This window comes from Festucalex cinctus, chromosome 2, assembly GCF_051991245.1.
Source record: "Festucalex cinctus isolate MCC-2025b chromosome 2, RoL_Fcin_1.0, whole genome shotgun sequence".
Classification (NCBI taxonomy): domain Eukaryota; kingdom Metazoa; phylum Chordata; class Actinopteri; order Syngnathiformes; family Syngnathidae; genus Festucalex; species Festucalex cinctus.
This window is the reverse complement of record NC_135412.1, coordinates 8452971-8474566: the sequence shown is the minus strand read 5'-3', so window position 1 is coordinate 8474566 and position 21596 is coordinate 8452971. Positions and strand designations below refer to the sequence as shown.

General features: G+C 41.1%; 2 protein-coding genes across 4 annotated transcripts in view; both read right to left on the bottom strand.

The window, feature by feature from the left end:
- Positions 1-25: 25 nt before the first annotated feature.
- LOC144013588 (glycerol-3-phosphate dehydrogenase [NAD(+)], cytoplasmic) lies at positions 26-7463 on the bottom strand. Of its 2 annotated transcripts, XM_077512652.1 has the most exons (9): positions 7172-7463; positions 5690-5897; positions 3643-3820; positions 3301-3441; positions 3056-3194; positions 2194-2306; positions 1135-1371; positions 955-1061; positions 26-857 (listed from the first exon to the last, which is right to left on the bottom strand). In XM_077512652.1, exons 2-9 carry the CDS (start codon positions 5860-5862, stop codon positions 761-763), a joined length of 1185 nt encoding a protein of 394 aa, XP_077368778.1. In that variant the 5' UTR covers positions 5863-5897; positions 7172-7463; the 3' UTR covers positions 26-760. The 2 variants fall into 2 exon arrangements, with proteins under 2 accessions (XP_077368778.1, XP_077368779.1); XM_077512653.1 differs by lacking the exon at positions 5690-5897 and having other exon boundaries at positions 89-857; positions 7172-7458.
- A 1597-nt stretch (positions 7464-9060) lies between these two features.
- Positions 9061-21596, bottom strand: part of LOC144013586 (acid-sensing ion channel 1-like) — a 53766-nt gene continuing 41230 nt past the window's right edge. For both annotated transcript variants that reach the window (XM_077512649.1, XM_077512651.1), the window contains exons 3-10: positions 15733-15883; positions 15528-15655; positions 14183-14333; positions 12646-12702; positions 12342-12495; positions 11544-11635; positions 11359-11438; positions 9061-10705 (exon numbers count right to left, since the gene is read on the bottom strand). In XM_077512649.1, coding sequence (XP_077368775.1) covers positions 10589-10705; positions 11359-11438; positions 11544-11635; positions 12342-12495; positions 12646-12702; positions 14183-14333; positions 15528-15655; positions 15733-15883 — 930 coding nt within the window. In that variant the 3' untranslated portion in view covers positions 9061-10588. The remainder of the gene's footprint in view (positions 10706-11358; positions 11439-11543; positions 11636-12341; positions 12496-12645; positions 12703-14182; positions 14334-15527; positions 15656-15732; positions 15884-21596) is intronic.

The following is a 21596-nucleotide window of genomic DNA, read 5'->3' as shown; positions in this document are numbered from 1 at the left end:
ACTTGGGTAAAATATTCCATCGATGTCTGGGTGACGATTTATTCACAGACAAATGTTGACACATTTAAAAATGCAAGCTCTTAGGCAGTCATGTTAACAAATGGACGGACATTTATTTGGTTTACACAAACACGTGCACTAGCCAAGACTTACTGGAGGAACCGTGCATTTGAAAGGCACTTGCAAGGTAGAAACAGTAAAAAACAGTTGCTGTGCGTAATAAAAGTATGAAATGAAATGATTTGAGGACACAAAAAGCTACAAAGACATGAAGCAGGATTACATTATGATGAAATGACTTCTGGACGGCATTAATATTCTCCATCACCTCCGGCTATTTCCATAGATCTTGTCCATAATAATCTGAATGCATGCATTGATGCCTCACAAACATTGTACAATGTTAATATGTGCAGATAGCCTAAATCCGGCTAAATCACTGTTGATAGCCTCCTAGTGGTGGAAGTCAAGTATGACATATGACATTCAGGGAACCAAAATTACAAGCAACAAGGGGGGGGGGGTATCTTTCAAGCTTCAGCATGATTTCATGAAATGAAAAAGCACTTTAACCCATGGTTAAGGACAAAGTGGTTGACTTAAAAAACAAAAAACAAATGTTATGCAACGTCTCCATGGAGTGAACGAGAGGGCTGCTGTGTTGCATCACAGCTGTTGGAGTGACTGGTCGCCTCAAGTTTTGGATGAGTAACAGATGACGTTCTCCATGTAGAAGGCACTTGGTCAGTTTGTTTGCGTTTTACATGTGCTCTGGATGGTTTTGCAAGCAGCTGATAAACTCTGTGACTGGATGGCCCTGGTAGCAGATCTGATAGACAGCATTGAATAATGGGAACCTGGCGGAGGGAACAGTTTGCAGTGAGTGTAAAAATTAGGTGGACGGATGCCATTTGTTTCCCCCAAATTGGGCTGCGTGTTTGATGCTTGGCTTACTTGTCAACCAAATTTTTGTGCTTGAGGATGAGGTAGACCTCAGCCGCAGTCGCTGGGCCTTGCAGCTTCTGACCGTTCAGCATCTCTTTCTCCAGCTCCTCAATGGACTGACCAAGCAGGACAATGACATTTAAAAACTCGGAGGTTACCACACTTGAGACGTTATTTCCACGTACTCACCTTTCCCGTTTTTGCAAAGGCCTCTGCTACCTTGCGATTGCGGCCACCGTAGCAGGTTGTGATGAGATCAGCGACGCCACAGCTTTCCAGAAAGGTTGCGGACGACACGGGCCCGGCCGTGCAGAAAATGCGGGCAAATGCGATCATCTCCATCAGACCCAACCGGATCACTGCTGCTTTGGTGTTGTCCCCGAAACCCAGACCATCACAGAAACCTGCCCCGACGGCAACAATGTTCTATAAGATGTGGAGAGAAGAAAAGCTCCAATGAAGCTTTTCCCGTGAAACTGAACTTCTCGTCAATACAATAACACAATATCCATATACTATCTTGTGAATTCACAGATGAATGAAGCAATTTCTAAGTCACTTTGAATAAAATCGTCTGCGATTATGAGACATAGTCACTCGTCATTAACTCTTTGACTGCCAAACGTTATCCAAAAAACGGTGACAGACGATTTGGAGCATTTTCACTCATCTTTCAAAGCAAAAAGTATATTGTGCGGTATGACAACATCAATATGGTGAATACCATATGAAAGGTTGGATTCCATTCTTTCATGAGAGAAAAAAAAAGAAGTTTGTTTCTACCTTATTCCGTTCTTTAGTAATCACCATTTGAAATTAGGTCATTTGAGTGACATAAGCGAAAATACAAAAATATTAAGAGAAAGCAAGCTTTTTGTGAAAAGATAATTTTTTTTGCACAACAGTGACTTTGACACTAATATTTTTTTGTGTAGTGACAAGGCAGCGCAGCACTAGACGTTGCGCTGCCCATTGAGAGGAAAAAAACAAACACAAAAAATTAATAAACGTAAATTTACGTTTTTGGCAGCCTTCATTAGGATTTTAGAATACGTCATTAAACGTTTTTGGCGGTGAAAGAGTTAAAAAAAGAAAAAAGAAAAAATAACTTCTACCTCTATAATACTGCAGGTAATGTAAACAATACTTAATAAAGCCCACATTCAACAACTAATAAGATAAAAACTCACATTTTTGGTGGTGAATGGTTTTATTGATGTCAGTTTGCATTTTGTGCAGACAGCTCACCTTTAAAGCGCCGCAGATTTCCACCACATCGTGCTCTTGCACGACAGTCACACGGAAGTTGCTGGTCTGCATGAGTTCCTTCAAAAGAGCCCCGTGGTTTTCATTCTTGCATCCTGGAAGATGAAAATGTATTATTATTTATTTTAAATAATGAATGACAACCTTTCAGTCTTTTTAACCTTTTTTTTTTTTTTTTTTTTTTGTGTCCTTATAACAACTTTGTCAACAGTATCACCGGAGCTATAAATGTTTCTTTGGCTATGGTATGGCATAAAAAAACAGAAGCAAACTGCAGGGATTTGAAGCCAAACCAACCCACTCTGTCATTAAACAAAAAAGTCGAAGGCAAATTTAACATCCCATGCTTAAAAGACAAATAGCTCAATTTAGGACCTATACTGGTAAAGAACATTTTCTTCATGTTACTTTAAATGTTAAACAAGGCTCTCCGTTTTGTCTCTCTTGAAACAAAGCATGAATGGCTGCTGTAAAATTGCAGCCTGAGGCTTGTTACATCCGGACTTTGTTTTCTCCTAAAAGACTTAACTGTGAAAGACGTTCGAAATAGAAATCAATTCCAGACACGATTACCATCTAGACTTGTGTGTTATCTTGCTAACAGACAAATTAAGCATACAAAAAAATATATACCTTCAAGGTGGATTGGTAGTATGGAAAAACAGTCAAATGCAACAAGAGTAAAGTATGTTGTAAATTAGTGAAAAAATAAAGATGTAAATTGACCTAAATATGGATGCATTCTGATTTGTTATGTTATATTGTAGTGCATTCTGGGATTTGTAGTAGGTACTGCCGGACAGTAGGAAGAGAAATAGAAAACAAGCCCATTCAAGAGACTAACCAATGGTGGTCTCACAAAACTTCTCATCAGCCACTTCATTGGCAATGTTGGCCCCCATCAGCACACTCATTGCAATGCCAAGCTTCTCCTGGATCACATCAGAGATGAGTTTAAGTCCATCGGGCCCTTCGTCAACTCCCTACAAAAAAAAAAAAGCAACCACGTACGAATGTTATCATGTATTCACGTTATTCGAACAATAAGGGAGGTTGTTTACATGACATTATAATACTGCAAAGTCAAACCTTGATTAAAGATATGCCCAGTGCGTCGCTCTTTATCTTGCCCTTCATGGCGTCACAGGCTTTCCCAATAAACTGATGCGGGATGACAAACACCAGAATGTCTGCATCACCGGATGCCTCCACCAGGTCTGGAATAGCCAGCTGAAGCGCAATCACAGAAAGATGTCATTGATGCATTTACATTTGATGGATGAACTTATTGATGACTAACATAAACGGACATACAGAAATCATATCTATAGCAAAACATGCATTCTAACAAGCGTTCATGCAATAGCAGGATGAGCAAAGCAACGTCCCGCAAATGTTGTGGTAAATGATGAGAAACCAACTTGGTCTTACCACATTTGCTGGTAGCTTGTGCCCAGGCAGGTACTTCACATTCTCATGGTCAGTGTTGATCATTTCAGTCAGCTTGCGCCCATTCACCAACTCCTCAAACACCCACATTTTTACAGTGTTGTCAAATTTGGAATTCCGAGCCGCATTGGCACCCACTATCTTGGCGATGGCAGAGCCCCTGTGTTGTTCATAATGTATAGTTAGTTTTTTGACTTGACCCCATAATATGTTATAGTCACATTAAAATTCTGTTGGTGTGGAGGATGGGATCGTGGCACTTGATTGTGTTGAAAAGTTAATCCTTGGTTGTGACAAACTACATCTCATACAATTCCGCAAAACTATGCAGACTTGGTTGCAATTGCTATGCTATTCTTTTGCATGCTATAGCTACAGTACATCCACATACAATATTCCTCCACCTTATTACAGTGCATTGTTCATGCATTGAGGATTTTTAAAACTCATTTACTCCCAATAACATATAAATACATTTTTTTTTATACATAAGGCTTTGATGCAGCCTCTCAACTGCAAAGAACGGTTTCAGAAATGGTAGTTATTACACAAACGGCCAGCAGGTGGCAGCAGAACAAAAGAGATCAACCAGGGCCGTGTAGAAAAAAAGCAAAATTACTTTAAATTACTTAGATTTGTGAAAACTGATTAAACTTAGCTCTCTTCTAATGCTAATTGCTGCAAAACGGAAACAGATAGAAACAGACATTTTTTTTCCTGATGAAAGAAGAGACTTTAATCTTTCTTTTGATAGGTTCTATGCTTTTATAGCAATAGAACACAATATTCTGTGGGCCTTGCAAAATCAGTCAAAATCCAGTAAAACAGCCGCGAGCGAACGGGACTGCTTCTGTGAAAACGGCTGGGAGTGAATGAGTTAAGCAATTGTTTTTGTGCCTTTTTACATTGGACTGGGATACTTTAAAAATTGTGTCTTAAGTTTGAGTGTGATTTAAAAAGATGCTTTTACAGTACGGGTAACCAACATTTTTAAAACTAATTATTGGGCACTGATTAATAGCATAATTATTAGGGGTGTTAAAAAAAATCGATTCTGCGATATATCGCGATACTACATCGCGCGATTCTCGAATCGATTAAAAAAAAATCGTTTTTTTTTATTTTTTATTTTTTTAAGAGCTCAGAATTGTTCATTCTGTAGTCTTACTGATTCAACGTCTTATCATCATTGCCTTTTGTGTGTGTGTGTGTGTGTGTGTGTGTGTGTGTGTGTGTGTGTGTGTGTGTGTGTGTGTGTGTGTGTGTGAATCGATTTTTAAACTTCCATTTTTAATGGAAAAATATTCAACAAAACGTCTGACTTCGGGTTAGGATTCACACCTTGCGCATGGAAGAATGTTATATGAACGGAACATTAAGCCTTAATATTTTATTTTAATGCTGTTCAAACATGAAACAGATTACAACCTCTATAAGACTGAAATTTCAGATAAATAAATAATACATTTTCATATAAATCTTACACTCTACAAGCTTACTGATTAGTATTTTCTAAATTTGAATGAAAAAAATCGCAACAATCGACTTATAAATTCGTATCGGGATTAATCGGTATCGAATCGAATCGTGACCTGTGAATCGTGATACGAATCATCAGGTACTAGGCAATTCACACCCCTAATAATTATATTAGTCTATGTGAAGGTGATGATCATGTTAATGATTTCTCACAGTGATTATCAGTCGTTAAAAAAACCCAAAAACATTTACACTTTCAAAATATCGCAACAACATTCCTAGGAAATCACAATGTTCAATCACTGGTGAGCTATTTTTAGAACAGGCTACTCCTGCTGTCCTTGGTGGCACCATGTTGCTGACAAACTGACCTGTAATATAATACTAAGATTCCTAAATAAATTCACAAAAGGAAACGCAAAAATCATGAATGAAACGTCTCTTTACATTTACAGTGTTCCCTCGTTTTCTGCTGGGGTTCGGTTCCAAAAAAACACCCGCAATAAATGAAATCCGCGAAGTAGTTAGCTTTATGTTTTACAACTCTTACCCCGGGTTTACACCGGTTGCGGATGCGGTGCGGTTGCGGTGCGGTGCGTCTTGACTGCGTGCTCCGGACGCGTCAATTTTTTGGCCAATCCACACCGGCTCCGCACAGCTGCGGTCCGGCAGCTCCGTCGCCGACCACTTCCCGCCGTGTCTCGCGTGACCGCGCGCGATCATGTGGCATTAAAAGCAACGACAAACACACAGAAAGTCTGTGCTCAACAGAGAAGCAGAAAGAAAGGTGGACTTTTATTATTTTGTGGCTTTCTACCTCCAATATAAACCTCTCCTCGTCCATGTTCACTGGTGTCTAAACCGTGAATGAGCACCTCGCACGTTAACTCCAGGCCCGTCTACGCCCACATCACGTTTTGCTAGCATGCTTGCGAAATAGGAGCTGGCGAGTGTTTTATCTTGAAAGGTAACCGGAAATTTATTTTGAAACTGCGTCGGTCTTCCTGTCCCGCTCGATGTGTTTTGTGCTAGCTTGCCATTTGCCGGAGGCCTACCGCTGCGGCGTTCGGCAAAAATAGAAAATAGGTCTATCCTTGCGGAAGGGCTGCGGCACGCCGCAGCTGAGACGCAGTCGACACGCAACACACCCGCAAGCAGTGTAAACTGCACCATTCGAATGAATTGAATCTAATTGCTTGCGTCGCCGGAACGCACCGCAACCGCACCCGGTGTAAACCCGGGGTTATAAACGTTTTAAGGCTCTAAAATCCCCGACCGCACAATTTATACACTTTTCTCATTGAGGCATTTACATGTTCTCACATTTCTCTCTTGTTCAAACATTGACAATGTTCAAACCTTCATAAATTTTATAAAATGGGTATATTACTGTAAAAAAATATGCAAAATTGCACTTAAAAAAAAATCCGCGATACAGCGAGACCGCGAAAAGTGAATCGCGTTATAGCGAGGGAAGACTGTAATGTCCATTTTGTTTTATTTTTTGTGATCGCCCGCATAACCCTGAATAAAACGGCATTATAATGGCGTCTCAACTGCTTATTTTAATATTTAATTGACACGTCGTAGACAGGTAATTTCATTTGTGTGAATGTTTTTTATTTTTTTTATCTTTCCAACTGACAGTGCTGTATGACGTCATACCGCAGTTCAAGCCAGGTGCTGAAACACTCCGGACACAAATTGAAAAAGGCAGCATTAAACTACCGAAAGCGAATGACAGCCATTCAGACAGCACTCCTGTTTGAAGTGCACCCGTCAAAGGACGAAAGGGTCACTCATTTGTATGGTGAAGTACAACACAGAGCCCAGCGAAGCAAAAGCTCTGATAAAAGCAGCTGGTGAGCTAGCTGTTGACACGGGCGGCCGGCCGGCGATGCTAATTTGGCTAGCAAAAGTAGCATCTGAAAACACAGGTGAGATGGCCACGCGATTTTAAAGTCAGCCCGATCCACCAAGCTCCCTCCCTCCCTCGCTATGTACACATTGGAGCATCAGTGCTACTACTTGCCAATTTCCAGATCCGATGATGCAGACTTTCTTCGCGGCTGCCATGGTGAAAAGGCAAATCGATAAGTGAGTGAACTATTCGTAAGGTTATGCAACGCTCAAGCAGCTGCCTGCCAAATGTGCCGATGTCGACGCCGAGCCCTTCGCGTTATTGGCCAGCATGAGGGGAGACTCCGGTCCGCCCATTGCAGGCGACGCTCCAACCCTGCTCACAGTGCTCCGTCACTCATTCATCGAGCTGACACGAGGTTAGTGGGTTCAAAGTAACTCGGGCAAAAAAGTTACCGGAAGTAGTAGGCCACTGTTCTTGTTAGAATCACTCAATATGAAATTTATTACCGGTTGTTTTATTAGTGGCTAAACATAAGTACAACACCTGCGCAATAGTATCACGATATTTTATGCCGGAATATTGTTGTTGTTGTTATTATTATCATTATTATTATTATTATTATTATTATTATTATTATTATTATTATTATTATTATTATTATTATTGTTGTTGTTGTTGTTGTTGTTGTTATTATTTTAGTGTGTGTGTGTGTGTTTTTTTTTTTTGGCTCTATGTGATTTGGGCATGTCCTACACACTGCCCCCACAAAACAAACATTTGGAAGTTCATTTCCAACAGCTATTTGCAAAGTTTGATCACTATAAGCAAACAGCCCTTCAGGGTTATTAAGACAGCAGTGGATGGTTAAACATTCACTTAAGGCCTTTAAATAAGATGGATTTTCCCCATCCATTTCATTAATTAATTGTGTTAGCATTTTCTTAATTCTCTTCTGTGATGGGATTTAGTACAAGAGCAAATATCTGCACTTGAAATAAAATAAAAATTAAATATGCATTATTTATAAGTTGCGTGAGTGCAATTGTGATGTTTCATTTTCAACAGATGTCGGGTTAAATTGTGACGGTTGCACAATGCACATCCATGAAACAAAATATTCAATTATTTAGTAACTAAGATGCTTTTTAAGTCATTTTTATTACATTGTGTCTTTAGTTTATTTAATTGAGTTGTTTTTTTTTTTTTTTAAAGAAAGGATTATATTGAATTCTCCTACCAGATAAAATGCTTCACAGTTGCGTGCATTAGTCTCTCTGTTTACTATCACTTAAATGGATACTTTACTTATTTAGCCATTTTTGGCAGTCAAACATTAATATTTTGCCGATAGTAAATTTGATATTTTCATTATTTTTCATATACAATTAGTACCTTTAAAAACACATTTTGCAGCTTGCTGTCGACTGAAAATGACATCACAAGGGCTCAGGTAACCAATCACAGCTCAGCTTGTAAATGTCACATGGCCAGACCTAGAAAACAGGTGAGCTGTGATTGGTTACCTCAGCCCTTGTGATGTCATTTTAAGTCGACAGCAAGTTGCAAAATGTGTTTTTAAAGGTACTACTAGTATGTGAAAAATAATGAAAGTATTAAATTAATTATAGACAAAATATAAACTTTTTATTGCTATAATGGGATAAATAAGTTAAGTATCCCTTTTAAACATAACCCCCAGCACATTAAAAGTCACAAGATGTACCACCCAAATATCAGTCTTAAAGGACTCCGATAAAAAGAGGACCTTGTTGTGTAAGACTTGAACAAGAGACCAGAGAATCGTGAAGGAACTATTAAGTACATATTCAGCAGTCTGGTGTTTTGTGGGGTTTAAAAATAAATCAGCTGACTTTAGAAGAATTACATTTGAGTCTCTTAAACTCAACATGTGAGCAAGAAAAACGTTTTATTTTGGATATGCATACAGTAATTTGTTTGGCAGGCTGCTTATTCACATTTGAAGTTTGGCAGCAACTGCTGGCAGCGCTGATTTAGTGAAAATACATTTGAAAATGAAAGCCCTTAAAAAACAAAAAAAACAAAAAAACATGGCCTGTCCATTAAAAGAATGTATCTCTAAATTGTGTATTATGTACAGTATTTTTTTTTGTCAGAAAAGCAAACAAAGTGTCTTGTCAGATGTACAAAAATGCCATAACATTTTGAAGATGAATGCTTTTCTTTGGACAATGACAATGTGAAAGATTTCATGCAGTATTCACTGCAAAACACAATGTAGCTCTGCAATTACTTGATATAATATAAGAATCTCTGACCATAGCCACAAAACTAAAAAGTAAAAGCTTAATATTGTTAACTGATGCCATCATAGAGAAAACAGACACATAGCAAATCTAGTACTGTAATATACAATTTAGACTATGCTAATACAATGCAGTTATTATATACATAATAACGGCAGTATTCATATTTTTTAATGTCAGCTGATGGTACAGTATAGTTGTTAGACCTTAGCTTTGAGCTCAATGGGACTAACTGAAAACAAGTACAAATGAAGCGTCACGGAATGTTGCAAGAGACAAACTTTCACGCAGGCACTGCTGGAAACAACATGTATTCTTCCGATATCAGCGTCAGCCTTTGACACTAGCATTGCACCATGAGAGACACACGTAGATGCTATCAGTATACAACCTCATCTGCAGGTTAACTTCATTGATAGATGACATTTTAAACTGCTGCACAGTGCTGCTACATGCGACTTGAGCCCTAGATGACGAGACATTCAGCTATTAATTGTCACGTAAACACATGCGGTATCAAAAGATAGACAACCTGCATTAGCAGTCAAATGTGTCAATTATTCTAATTTGATTTTTAGAGACCAAAATTCAAGACCAAATACTGTGTTACTAGTGCTTCTTGAGCCGCTAATGGACATAAATCAGGTTTTAGCCATAGCATTAGAGCCTTTTCCACTGTGAAGTATTACTGTGAATGTATACAACTGCTGCTCTGTGCAAATGGCAATGGTGTCAATGTTGGAATTGCTTCTGCTCATTTTACCATTTTCAGTACAGTAGTTGAAATCTTCCTTTTTTTGCTCAGCTCAGTCACTTGCACTTGCAGTCACCCTGCACAATGAGGTAGAATATGATAAGAAAACGGCATAATGTCAAGATGATTTCAGGAGTTTAACAGGGGAAGACTGTCCAAATATGGTTTTGGATGGCATGAAAATAAAAATGGAGACTTGTTGAAAAGTCACTGAAAGTTTATACATGCAAGTCATCAAGTATAAATGACTTGAAAATAATTGATATTCATTATTTTACATTAATAACAAACCAAAATCTTTTTATACTGATAAACAAAACACATCAGAACTTCAGTTTTGTTCATGCCTATTTATTTTATTTTTTTTATGTTTGTTGCTACTGTATGAGAGATTGCCATACGGCTCTTCAAAGTCAGTCGCGCTCATCACTGCAGTCTTGCCATCTGACGATGTCTTTTTCTTTGCTTCTGCCACAAGGTCAGGCACAATTGAGATACTTTGATTGTTGAACAAAGTCAGTGGAGACTCTCCCAGCATCTGGACACCTAATGGAAGTTACTCACGTGACACTTGACATCATCAAGGCTCAACACAGTACCCTGATCGTTGTTGTTGTGTTTGTGCTTTTTATCAGAGCAGCGACACAGCTTGTATTTTATCACCTGAGAAGATTAAAAACAGAATGGTCAATGGCTAAAGAAGCTAGGATTAACAACTGTTGCGGAGATAAAAAGTCTACACACCCCTTTTGAAATGCCAGGAAAACTTAGCCCAAAAATTATTTCTAAACTTTTTTTTCACCATTTATGTGACTTGTACTACTTGACTGGATAAAGAAATGAACTGTTTTTGAGACATACACGTGCCATGCTTGGAAATTGCTTTATAGCCATCTCTTGACTAAAACTTTGAATCCAACAATGAGATCCTTCTAACTCTTAAAGCTTTCTGCAGACTATGGCTTGTGCTTATGACAACAAAAATGTCAGGAAAACCTTACCACAATTGCTTAAACTTTATTTGGAGTTAATTACAGGCACTTTAATGGTGGCAGGTATGAGCTGACTAACTTTTAAAATGAGTTTGAATGTGATTGGTTAATTATTAACAGTCCCACCCTTAGTTATGTGCATACTTGCGCAACAATATTATCTAATTTATTTGTACTTTCCCTTTATTTAATTTTTTTGTTATACAGGTTATAGGACACATTAATGATTGAAACCGTTTTGAAATGCTCTTTGTTGGGCTTGGCAATTGAACAGGGTGTGTATAGACTTTTTATATCCACTGTATTTGTTCAAAGATGACTCACCTCATAAAGGTAGTCAAATATCTCCAGAATGGTGAGTATGCTTGCGCCAATGAAAAGTCCCATTTGACCACCAATATCACCTACAATATTCAAATTAAGGATGATAGGATGATAGGATGATAAAGTTAAACTAATCACAAAAGTACAAATTCACTATGTCCCGTTATAGATGATTCACATAATACCTAGTAATCCAGCCACTTCATAAGCCTTTTTCTGTTCAATAGTTTCATAGTTGAGAGCCTCAAAAAAGATGTCCAAAACCAGAAGGTTTTCCCTGTAGATTTCAGAGTTCATATTTAGCATTAGCATTTAAAAGAAACGTGAAAATACAGTTCCAAGGTATTTTAAAAACATGTCTGTGACCCATAATAACCCAAGGAGCACGACTCCACCTCATTTTTCTAGTCACCCTGAAATAAGCCTGTTTTGAGGGGGTGGTCCTGTCTCATCCAATTTAGCCACATTACACCACGCCCCCCAAATTGGGGCCCATGCTGCCTTGTGTTACCATGACGACTGACTGCAGTTTGGGTGTTACAATGGAAGCAAGTGGCCACTTGTTCTTGAAGCAGCCCAGAGTCTGAATTTGGTAATTGCAACCACCATGATCTTAAAATAAAAACATCATTGCCAAATTACACTTTGAAATTGATGTGCATTTCTTTACATGAGGTGCATGCATTGGATACGTCACCAAAACATACACCCCCAGCTTCGCCATTCATTCACTTATGCCGGTTAGCAGATCTGAATACCTTTTGGCTTTTACACGGTGGCGCTTCATTGGTCAGACAACAGGCTTCACTTGAAAATAGCCAATCATAACTTCCAAGTCATGAAAGACAACTCGGTGTGGGGCAAAATTCAGAATAGCTCGCTGAGAGACACGTTAGCTAACAAAAGAATTACTTATTTAAGTGCACACGTCACATGCACAGTTTTGAAATGAGACAAACTAATTGTTCATTGTTGGTACTTACTTCATGTATTGCTCAGATTTGTTGTACTTCTTTGCAAGATATTTAGCAGAGGCCTTGCTGGGGATTTTGACAAAGGACAGTTCTTTGCTGTATCTGGTCATGTTGCATGGTGTTTCACAAACGCAGAAATTATTATCTCTCTGCACCAAGAAATCTGAAGGGCAAAAAAAAAAATAAGATCATGGACTTGTGATATGAAACTCTTCTGCTGGAAATACTGTAGTGTAGCCGGTAATGTCATGATACAAATTGCATTAACTTGTGTATGGGTCCAGACCAGAGCTGAACAAAGCCTCTTTCTTACCAAGAGCGGGGTCAGCACATTCTTTGTACAGCTCCGGGGTGCAGAAGGGTGCGTCGCCTGCACCCAAAACACACAAACAAAAACCTTTAGGTCTTGGAAGCTTGTAACAAATACACTTTATACTGATTAACAACATGGATTACGTGCACAGGGATACATTGTGACTATTCAGGTTTTGGAATTTCCTTGTTGATGACATGCCTACTGTGTGACATGTAGGTTCTATCATCCAAATAAATGTACAATAGGCTCATTGAGAACTGGGGTTGCAACACTCACATCTGACAACTACTACAACTCACTGTTGACAATAAAATGGTCTTATGTAGCTTTTCGAGATACAGTACACAGAGAAAATGTCCATACAATGCGATGAATGTTTGTAATTTTCCGTGTACTTATTTTGAATACGCCTTTCCATTTTATTTTTTTTAAGCAAAAAAAATATTTTACCCAAAAAAAATGACATGGTCGTCACATTAAAAACTGATTTAAAGATTGTGATTTTCATATAAATTGCTCTTGTTTTGGTCCTCAATTTGGAGATCTGTTCCAGGCAGGGGTAGATTTATTCTAGTGGGATACAGTGGCTGCGAGCCACTCCAAAAATCATGAATATGTCAAAACTATTATACCTATTATTACCTTGAAAAGAAAGATGTGATGCCATTTCTCAAAATAATTAGGGATGGGTGAGTACCGATACCAGGTATCGGTATCGGGCCGATACCAGCCTTTTTTCAAGTACTCGTGACGCAGACGAGTACAAGTGACCGATGGCAGAGGAGAAGACGTTGTGAGTCCTCATTGCCTGTAACCGGTTTGGAAATACTTAAAAATTGTGAATCTTAAACTAAAAGAGCATTTTTGTGTTTTATTTTGAGCGTTAAGACTATTGAAGAGTGACTGTGCTGTTTTTTTGTCAAAATTAAAGGAAATATATTTGTTTAAAAATATCTTTTACTGATTTTTTTGTATTTGTCAAAATGTACTACTGGTATCGGCAGTTGGTATCGGTATCGGTGAGTACTGAGGGTCTGAGTATCGGTATCGGTCTGAAAAAAAAAGTATCGAACATTCCTAAAAATAATAATACACAATTGCTTGATGGGTTGGTTTTAGATTGTTTAATAAAGTCAAAGAACGTCATTGTGGCCCTTGCATCCCTCAATTTTCTGTATGCAGTCCTTGGAGAAAAAAGTTTGGACACCCCTGCTCTAAATAGACCACGTACATGTTTTAGTGGTTGTCCCAATGTGTCAGTTCAAACAATGAGTCAGCTGGTAATTGCAAGTAAATTGTGAAGCCCTATGAGACTTTTTTTTTTTTTTTTTTTGGTTTGTTTTAGATGTCTCCCTCTTTCAACACACCTGAATCAAATGATAAGCTCATCAGCAAGCTTTGCAGAAGCCCGATAACAAACCTGCGTATGAATATGAATCTGGTGCATTGGAGGAGGGAAACATCTAAAATAGGCTGGATAAGGGCTCTTGAGACTTGGGCACCTACGATAGATAATTGATAACTGATTTCCTACCTGGCATGTGCACCATGCGGCAGTTGCAGTTGTCCACTAGGTAGCGTGTTTCACAGTCAATGCGACAGGCTGTGATGCTGTAACTCTCAAAGAAGTCCGAGTCCATGGGTGTCACCTTGCAGTCACCCCAGGGTGGGGGAAGATATATCAGCTGCAACATTGCAAATCATTTTATTTTTGCTTGCAAGGAATCTTAACTCTTTGACTGCCAAAAACGTTTAATAACGTTGAGTAAAATCACGATGTATGCCTCCATAAACATCAACTACTTTTTTTTTTAGAATATATCAGTGGTCAGTGCAACGTCCAAGTGCAGCGCAGCCGGGTCAATGAGTTGTGAAATCAAAAACACCTACTAACTGTGGCCAGCAGATGGCAGTGGTAGCTGCTCGGGCCCTAACTAGAGCTGCGTATTACAATGAAATATGACGCAATCTTCTTCTCCGGGTACTCCGGTCTCCTCCCACATTCCAAAGACATGCATGGCAGGTTAATTGGGCGCTCTGAATTGTCCCTAGGGTGTGCGTGTGAGTGTGGATGTTTGTTCGTCTCTGTGTGCCCTGCGATTGGTTGGCAACCAGTCCAGGGTGTCCCCTGCCTACTGCCCAGAGCCAGCTGAGATAGGCGCCAGCAGCCCCCGCGACCGTTGTGAGGAATAAGCGGTCAAGAAAATGGATGGATGGATGGATGACGCAATCTGATGAAATAAAACGATTTCAAGGCTGACGTGAATGATCAAAGCCTTTGTAACATTAAACCTAATTTGACGGAGCGTCACTAAACAAAAAATAGTAGTATCAAAGTCACTGTTGTGGAGAAAATGTATCTTTTCTTTTCAATTTTCGCTCAATGTCACTCAAATGACCTATTTTCAAATGGTGATTACTAAAGAACGGAATAAGGTAGAAACATACTCTTTTTTTTTTTTCTTTTTTTTTATCTAATGAAAGAATGGAATGCGATCTTTCATGTGGTACCCATGTTGTTTATGTAGCAAAAATAACACAATATTCTGTTTGCTTCGTAAAATGAGTTAAAATGCTCGAAATCCGCTGGCATTGGGGGTTGTTTTTGATAAGGTGTGGCAGTAAAAGAGTTTAAAAAAAAGAAAAGAAAACAACAATAATACCACACAGCATATGAACAAATATTTGTAAAAAAATAAAATAAAAAAAAATAACCTCCAAAGTATTGGAAAAGTCAGGCTAACTCATCGAGCCATTATCTGAACTGAGTTCAGAGGAGACTGATGCGAGTAACACCCCAAAACAAACAACTGAAAGCCATATAAAAGTATAGCAAACTAAGAATGCAACAGTATTGTGATGAAATAAAAAGTTGTTACCCTCTGTTCCTGACAAGAGACAAAAGTCTGGAATCCCGGAGCCACTCCGAACCCGAGCTGATCGATGAAAGAAGGTTCATCTTGACTGTGGATCTGCACTTTGACACCGGCTTCAAATGATGTCTCATCTGTCAAGTGACAAATGATGTGATGTTGTGATGCCGGTGTGTGATACTTTTAAAGAGTGACCAGTGTTCCAACTCACCTGTTTCTCCCCAGACAGGCAGGTACTCGTCCTGCTGGATGTCCAACATGAGCTCCAGTCCATTCCCCATTCCCCCCTTGGTGGTTATGAGGGGAGGGCGATCATTACCCCCGGCGTTAAAGGTGTAGCACTTGCCATAACGAGTGAAGACCTGAAAGATATAAAAGAGAGATTTTCTCTTCTGCAAACCATCAGTTGGATCGGGTGAGTGATAAAATTCTTCTTCGCGGTTCCACTAGGGGTCAGTGTTTGTCTCCATTTGTGTCTGAACGGGTAGAAGAGGCTTTCAGGGTGGAAAACGATGGAGAAAAGGGAAGAAAAAAATAAAAATGAACATTTTCGCTCTTGCATTTGGAAAGAAAACTCATTTCAGTGAGGTTATGGAGAGCTGCAGGCGGGTAATTCAACATTCTTTAAACGTTTACTTTTTACGGACTTCATGGCAATTGTGATGAACCAGGTTACCATGGTGACCAAGCTTACCAGCCAGGATGATTGCTTCCTAAATGTTGAAGAAAAGCTACAAATATTAACAAGTTAGAAGCAGTGTGCGATATCAACAAATGTCTTAATGGTTTTGGTTGGTTTTAGTATGCCCATTGAAAACAATGTAGTTGTTTAGCCTTTATTTGTTTATTTATTTATTTATTTATTTTTGCAAGGGTCTATAGGTGTGAATGTGGGAAGGAATCAATGCAAAGTGATCCTGTAATGATAAAAAAAAAATAAAAATACATTTTCAACAATATCATAATTCAGTATGTGTTCACTATTTAAATCAATTTGAGAATTTGTGAACTACAATAGTTTGTAGTTGTTTGTAGCCTCATACTTAGCAATTCACACACGTCAGCTCGTGTGCACCCTGATCAGAACTAATCTGCTGTCAGAAAAGCTTTGGCAGTATGCCTAATGGCAGAGCACCTGGTCCAGACGGCTTTCCGGCTATATTTTTTAAACATTTCTGGTTAATGTTTGCTCCATTATTTCTAAGAGTAGTAACTGAAATTAAAAGTAAAGGTGATATACGTCAAGATATGAATATAGCAGCAATTAAACTTTTATTAAAGCCAGAAAAAGACCCTACCCTCCCGTCAAGTTACCGACCGATATCACTAATTAATACCGATATTAAAATTATCGCTAAGGCCTTGGCATCTCGATTAGAGACGGTAATCTCGACAATTATTCATAGTGATCAAACAGGTTTTATTAAAGGTCGTCATTCTACTAATAATATTAGGAGACTCTTTAACTTGATTAGTATGTCACAGCGGTATGATAAAAAGGCAGTTGTTATTTCGCTGGATGCAGAAAAAGCATTCGATAAAGTTAACTGGTCCTTCCTCTTTGCTGTCTTAAATAAATTCGGCTTCGGGGAGTCATTCATTCAATGGGTCTCAATATTATATGATTCTCCTAAAGCTACAGTTACTACTAATGGGATTACATCACAGAGTTTTACTTTACAAAGGGGAACAAGACAAGGGTGCCCAATTTCTCCTTTATTATTTGCTATATTTATTGAGCCGCTTGCATTAGCTATACGTCAGGATAGACGGATCCAAGGAATCCACTCCGGGACAATAGAACATAAAATTAATCTATATGCCGATGATATATTACTCTATTTAGAAGAACCTGCTATCTCGCTAGGGGAAGCATTTAAATTAATAACTAAATTCTCTCACTTATCAGATTACTCTATTAACTGGACAAAATCAACATTATTACCTATTACAGAAAATTCATGGAATCCTACAAGTCAGGATCCACACTACTCCTTTCCTACAGGTAATTTAAAATACTTAGGTGTTAAAATTTCACCTAAGTTAACTGAATTAACTTCTTTAAATTTTTCACCATTATTGGATAGTATCCGTAGTGACCTGGAGCGCTGGAATAATCTTCCGATCTCTTTAATAGGACGGATAGCTACTATAAAAATGAAAGTTTTACCAAAGATTAATTATTTATTTTCAATGATTCCATTTAAACCTACGTCTAACTGGTTCCAATCGCTGGACTCTGCTATCATAAAATTCTATTGGAATAAAAAAAAAGCCAAAATTAGTCTATCTACTCTTCAGGAAAGTAAATCTAAAGGAGGTTTAGAGGCACCAAACTTTATGTACTATTATCTAGCTAATCAACTACAATATCTTGTGCTATGGACACAACCCAACAGATACTAACTGTTGGTTGGAATTGGAGCAGAAGGATTGTAATAATCTTAGACTGTCAGATTTACTCTTTATTACAAAATCAATAAGACGACATAATTGTTTTAAAAACCCAATGATAGCCGCCACCCTGACTGCCTGGTGGAAGGCATTAGAAATTACAAACTCCCAATTGGCGCCCTGTGGGCTCTCTCCCATTTGGCATAACCCCGACTTTCAACTTAATAATCAGTCGTTCCATTTAAGCCTATGGGAGCAGAAAGGAATTACACACCTTCATCATCTTTTCTCAGATAATAAGTTTATATCGTATACAAACTTGGTCCAGAAATATGAAATAAAAAAGGGAAATTTCTTACATTATCTGCAAGTTAAAAATATGGTTAAGAAACAAATCCCAACACTTCAGGATACGCTCCAACTGCCTGTCTTAGCTAAAGATATTATGAAGCTTTCTCCAACAACAATAAAGAAAATATCAAAAATATATAAGTTATTTTTATACACAAATAAAACGTATTTACCGACTTTAAAATGGGAAAAAGACTTGTCTATAGTTCCGGAACCAGACTTTTGGACCCAAATCTGTGAAAATGTATTTAAAATGACCAAACAGACAAATTTGCAACTTATCCAATATAAGATACTTCATAGAACATATATTACACAATATATGATGAAAAAAATGGGACTCTCTGACTCCGACATTTGTCTCCAGTGCTCACAAAACACTGCCGATACTTATCTTCATGCTTTATGGTCATGTACTCCAGTGCTGCATTTCTGGACTAAAATCTTGGAAAAGCTCGCTGATATATTAAACTGTAGGCTTCCTTTATCTCCAAGACTGTGTTTACTAGGTGACTTAACAATAACTGAGCTACCATGTAAACAATCTCAATCTATATTTATAGCCCTTACTATTGCTAAAAAAATAATCCTTGTCAATTGGAAAAATAAACAATCTCTAAATATCGACCACTGGTTAAACTTACTAATAAATTATATCTCAATGGAAAAAATCTCTGCCTTAAATAAAAATCAAGTATCAAGATTTAAACAAATATGGTCTATGTACATAGAATATTTTAATCTCAATTTGGCAACTTAATCCTGCCAAGATTCTGCCTGTTAACGAGAGCCACCACATCGTTACAACTTCTGTTTTCGCTGCTCCTGTATTTGGTATTTTGTATCTGATTGTTTTTATTTTTATATAGTCAGGAACCTAGTTGCTGCTAGTGGGCTCGAGCATACCACACTATACGACACTATACTCAATAACTCCTTAAGATCTATTTCTAGTGGGCACTAAGCATCAACACTTGGTGTTACTGCATGCTAATTAGTCAATTTTCTTGACGCCGTCCCCTGTGGTCGGGCGGGGGTGGTTCTGCCCCCCCCCCCCCGTTGTCTGCTCGGTGGCGGTTGCGTCTTGGCCGCTCCCTGGGCCCCCTGTGGGGTGCGGTGTTGGGGTGCTTCCCCTGGTGCCCGGGGCGGCGCCGTCCCGGCGCGGTCCGCTGCTCCGTGCCCGGCGGCGCGGTTCGGGGTGGGTGGGCCTCCGGTGTGCCCCGTGGTTCCCTCTCCCCTCCCCCTTCCTCCCCCCCGTCGCCTCTCCCTCCTCGCCTCCTCCCGCCCATCCTCCTCTGCCTCCCGGTCCCTTTTCCCTTGTCGCCCTCCCTCCTCCTCTCCCCCCCCGCCTCCTGCCCTGCAGCCGCCCTTTCGCCTTCTTGTCGTCTTCTCCCCGCTTCCCCCGCCCCCCCCCCCCTTCCCTGTCTGCCCTGCGGCCCCTCCCCCTCCCTCTCCCTGGGCCTGGGGCTCCCTCCCCGGCCCGGGCGTCGGGCTCCGGGGGCCGGGCGGGGGTTTGGGGCCTGCCCCACTCCGGTATAACTCCTGGCGCCCCGGGCGGGCTCCGGTGGCCGGTGGGCTGTCCGGTAGCCCTGCTGCGCTGGCTGTCCGCCCATTGTGGTGCCGGGTGGATGAGGTGGGGGGCGGCAGGGGGTGGGGGTGCTGGGGGGCGGGCGTGCCACCTACACCCGCCGGGTTGGGTGAGGCCCCGCTGGTCGCTCCTCTTACTCACTTCACTAGCTTGCACTATACACTTTGTAAATATACACATAGGGGACACAACACATTTCTTGGTGGGGTGGGGAAGGGTGGAAACACCGTCTTCACCCTTCAACTCCCCTCCAATTTTAATGCACCTCACGTCCAAGGGGAGGGGTGAGTTGGGGCGGGGAGCCATCAGAGGGGATGGACTGCAGTGCCTGGCAGCGCTGTGGTCCCCCCCATTTGTGTCCCTGCCCCACCACTTTGTCCCTCCATTCCCTTTTTTAATGCACCACACATATACATATTCATTTTTTTGGGGGGGATACGGGTGGGTCGGAATAGGGGAAATTTTTTCCCTCTGCTCCGACTCACCTGCTCCCAATTTTAATGCACCACACGCACACACTTGTATATACACTGGGTGGGGCCACATTCACGGTGTAAGGGTAGAGCTCGCCAGTCGGCGAGCTGGCGGACTCAGTAACAGGGTTAGGTGTCACTTGTACTCTGGCGTGACGACCGGGGCCTCTCCCCACCGGGCTCGGTGTTCTGGTGTTCCGCCTTCTCCCCTGGTGCTTCCTCCTCTGCTTCCCCCCTCCCGCCGCTGTGCAAATCTCGCGCGGCTGGAGGTGGGGTGGGCACATCTTCCCTCTCTGCGCTGCTGCCCGGTGCCGGTTTCCGGGGGGGGGGGGTGGGGGGTTCTCGCGGGGGGCCGGGTTCGCGGGGGGGGGTGGCGGCCGTCGGGGGGGGGCGGCTTGTTTGGGGGGGGGTGGAGGTATGGGTGGGTGGGGGGTTGGGTGCTGGGGGTCGGGGTGTGTTCGGGGGTTTGGGGGTCGGGGGTGGTGGGGCCTGGGTCGTGGTGGATGGCGGGTTTGGGTGGGGTGCGGGGGGGTCGTGGGGGGATGGGGGCTGGGGACCGGTGGGGCGCTGTGGGGGCCCGCTGGGCCTCGTTCTGCGGCCTTGGGCTCGGGGGTGTGGGCCGGGGCTGGGGCGGGGGTGTTCCGGGTGTCTGGGTCGGCTCGCCGACCGGTGTCCGCTCGGGTGGCTTGGGGGTGGCCTTGGTGCTGCCGCGGCCTGGGGATTCCGGGGGGGGGGGGGGGGGGGGGGTGCTCGCTTTGCTGGACCGCGGTTGACGGCTTCTTTCTTTGGTGGTGGTCCTTATGCATGCCAGATCCGTCGCACCAGCATCTACTGAAACTCAACAGAAGTACCCTCTCCCTCCCACAGCCCCTTGAATCAGTTGGTGCTGGTGTCTGTGGTTCTCACTTTGCTTTATCTATCCTTCCCTCCTTCCTCTCTTTAGTTTTTCCTCTGGTCACTTGAGATCTTAATTTATTAGAAGTATGAGGTTTCTGGGGTTGGCATAAGACTCCGGTTTTGTAACCACGCAGGAGGGGTCTTGTTGGTGCTGGACTTCACTTTGATGGATTGGATGTACTGGCTTCTATTGATCTCACTCTGCCTTATCGATCCTTCCCTCCTTCCTCTCTTTAGTTTTTCCTCTGGGCTCTTGAGATCTCGCTAAATTTGCTGGAATTTAGAGGCTTCCGGGGTTGGCGTAAGACTTTGATTTTGTAATCATGGGGAAGGCAGGAAGTGTTTGGTCGGTGCTGGATGTCACTTTGATTT

Excerpts from the sequence above, each read along its gene's own strand:
- LOC144013588 (XM_077512652.1), bottom strand. The coding sequence starts at position 5,862 with ATGATCGCGCGCGGTCACGCGAGACACGGCGGGAAGTGGTCGGCGACG. Across the intron at positions 2,307-3,055 it reads GTTTTGTGAGACCACCATTG|GATGCAAGAATGAAAACCAC; the intron begins GTTAGTCTCTTG and ends TTCATCTTCCAG. Across the intron at positions 1,372-2,193 it reads AAATCTGCGGCGCTTTAAAG|AACATTGTTGCCGTCGGGGC; the intron begins GTGAGCTGTCTG and ends CACATCTTATAG.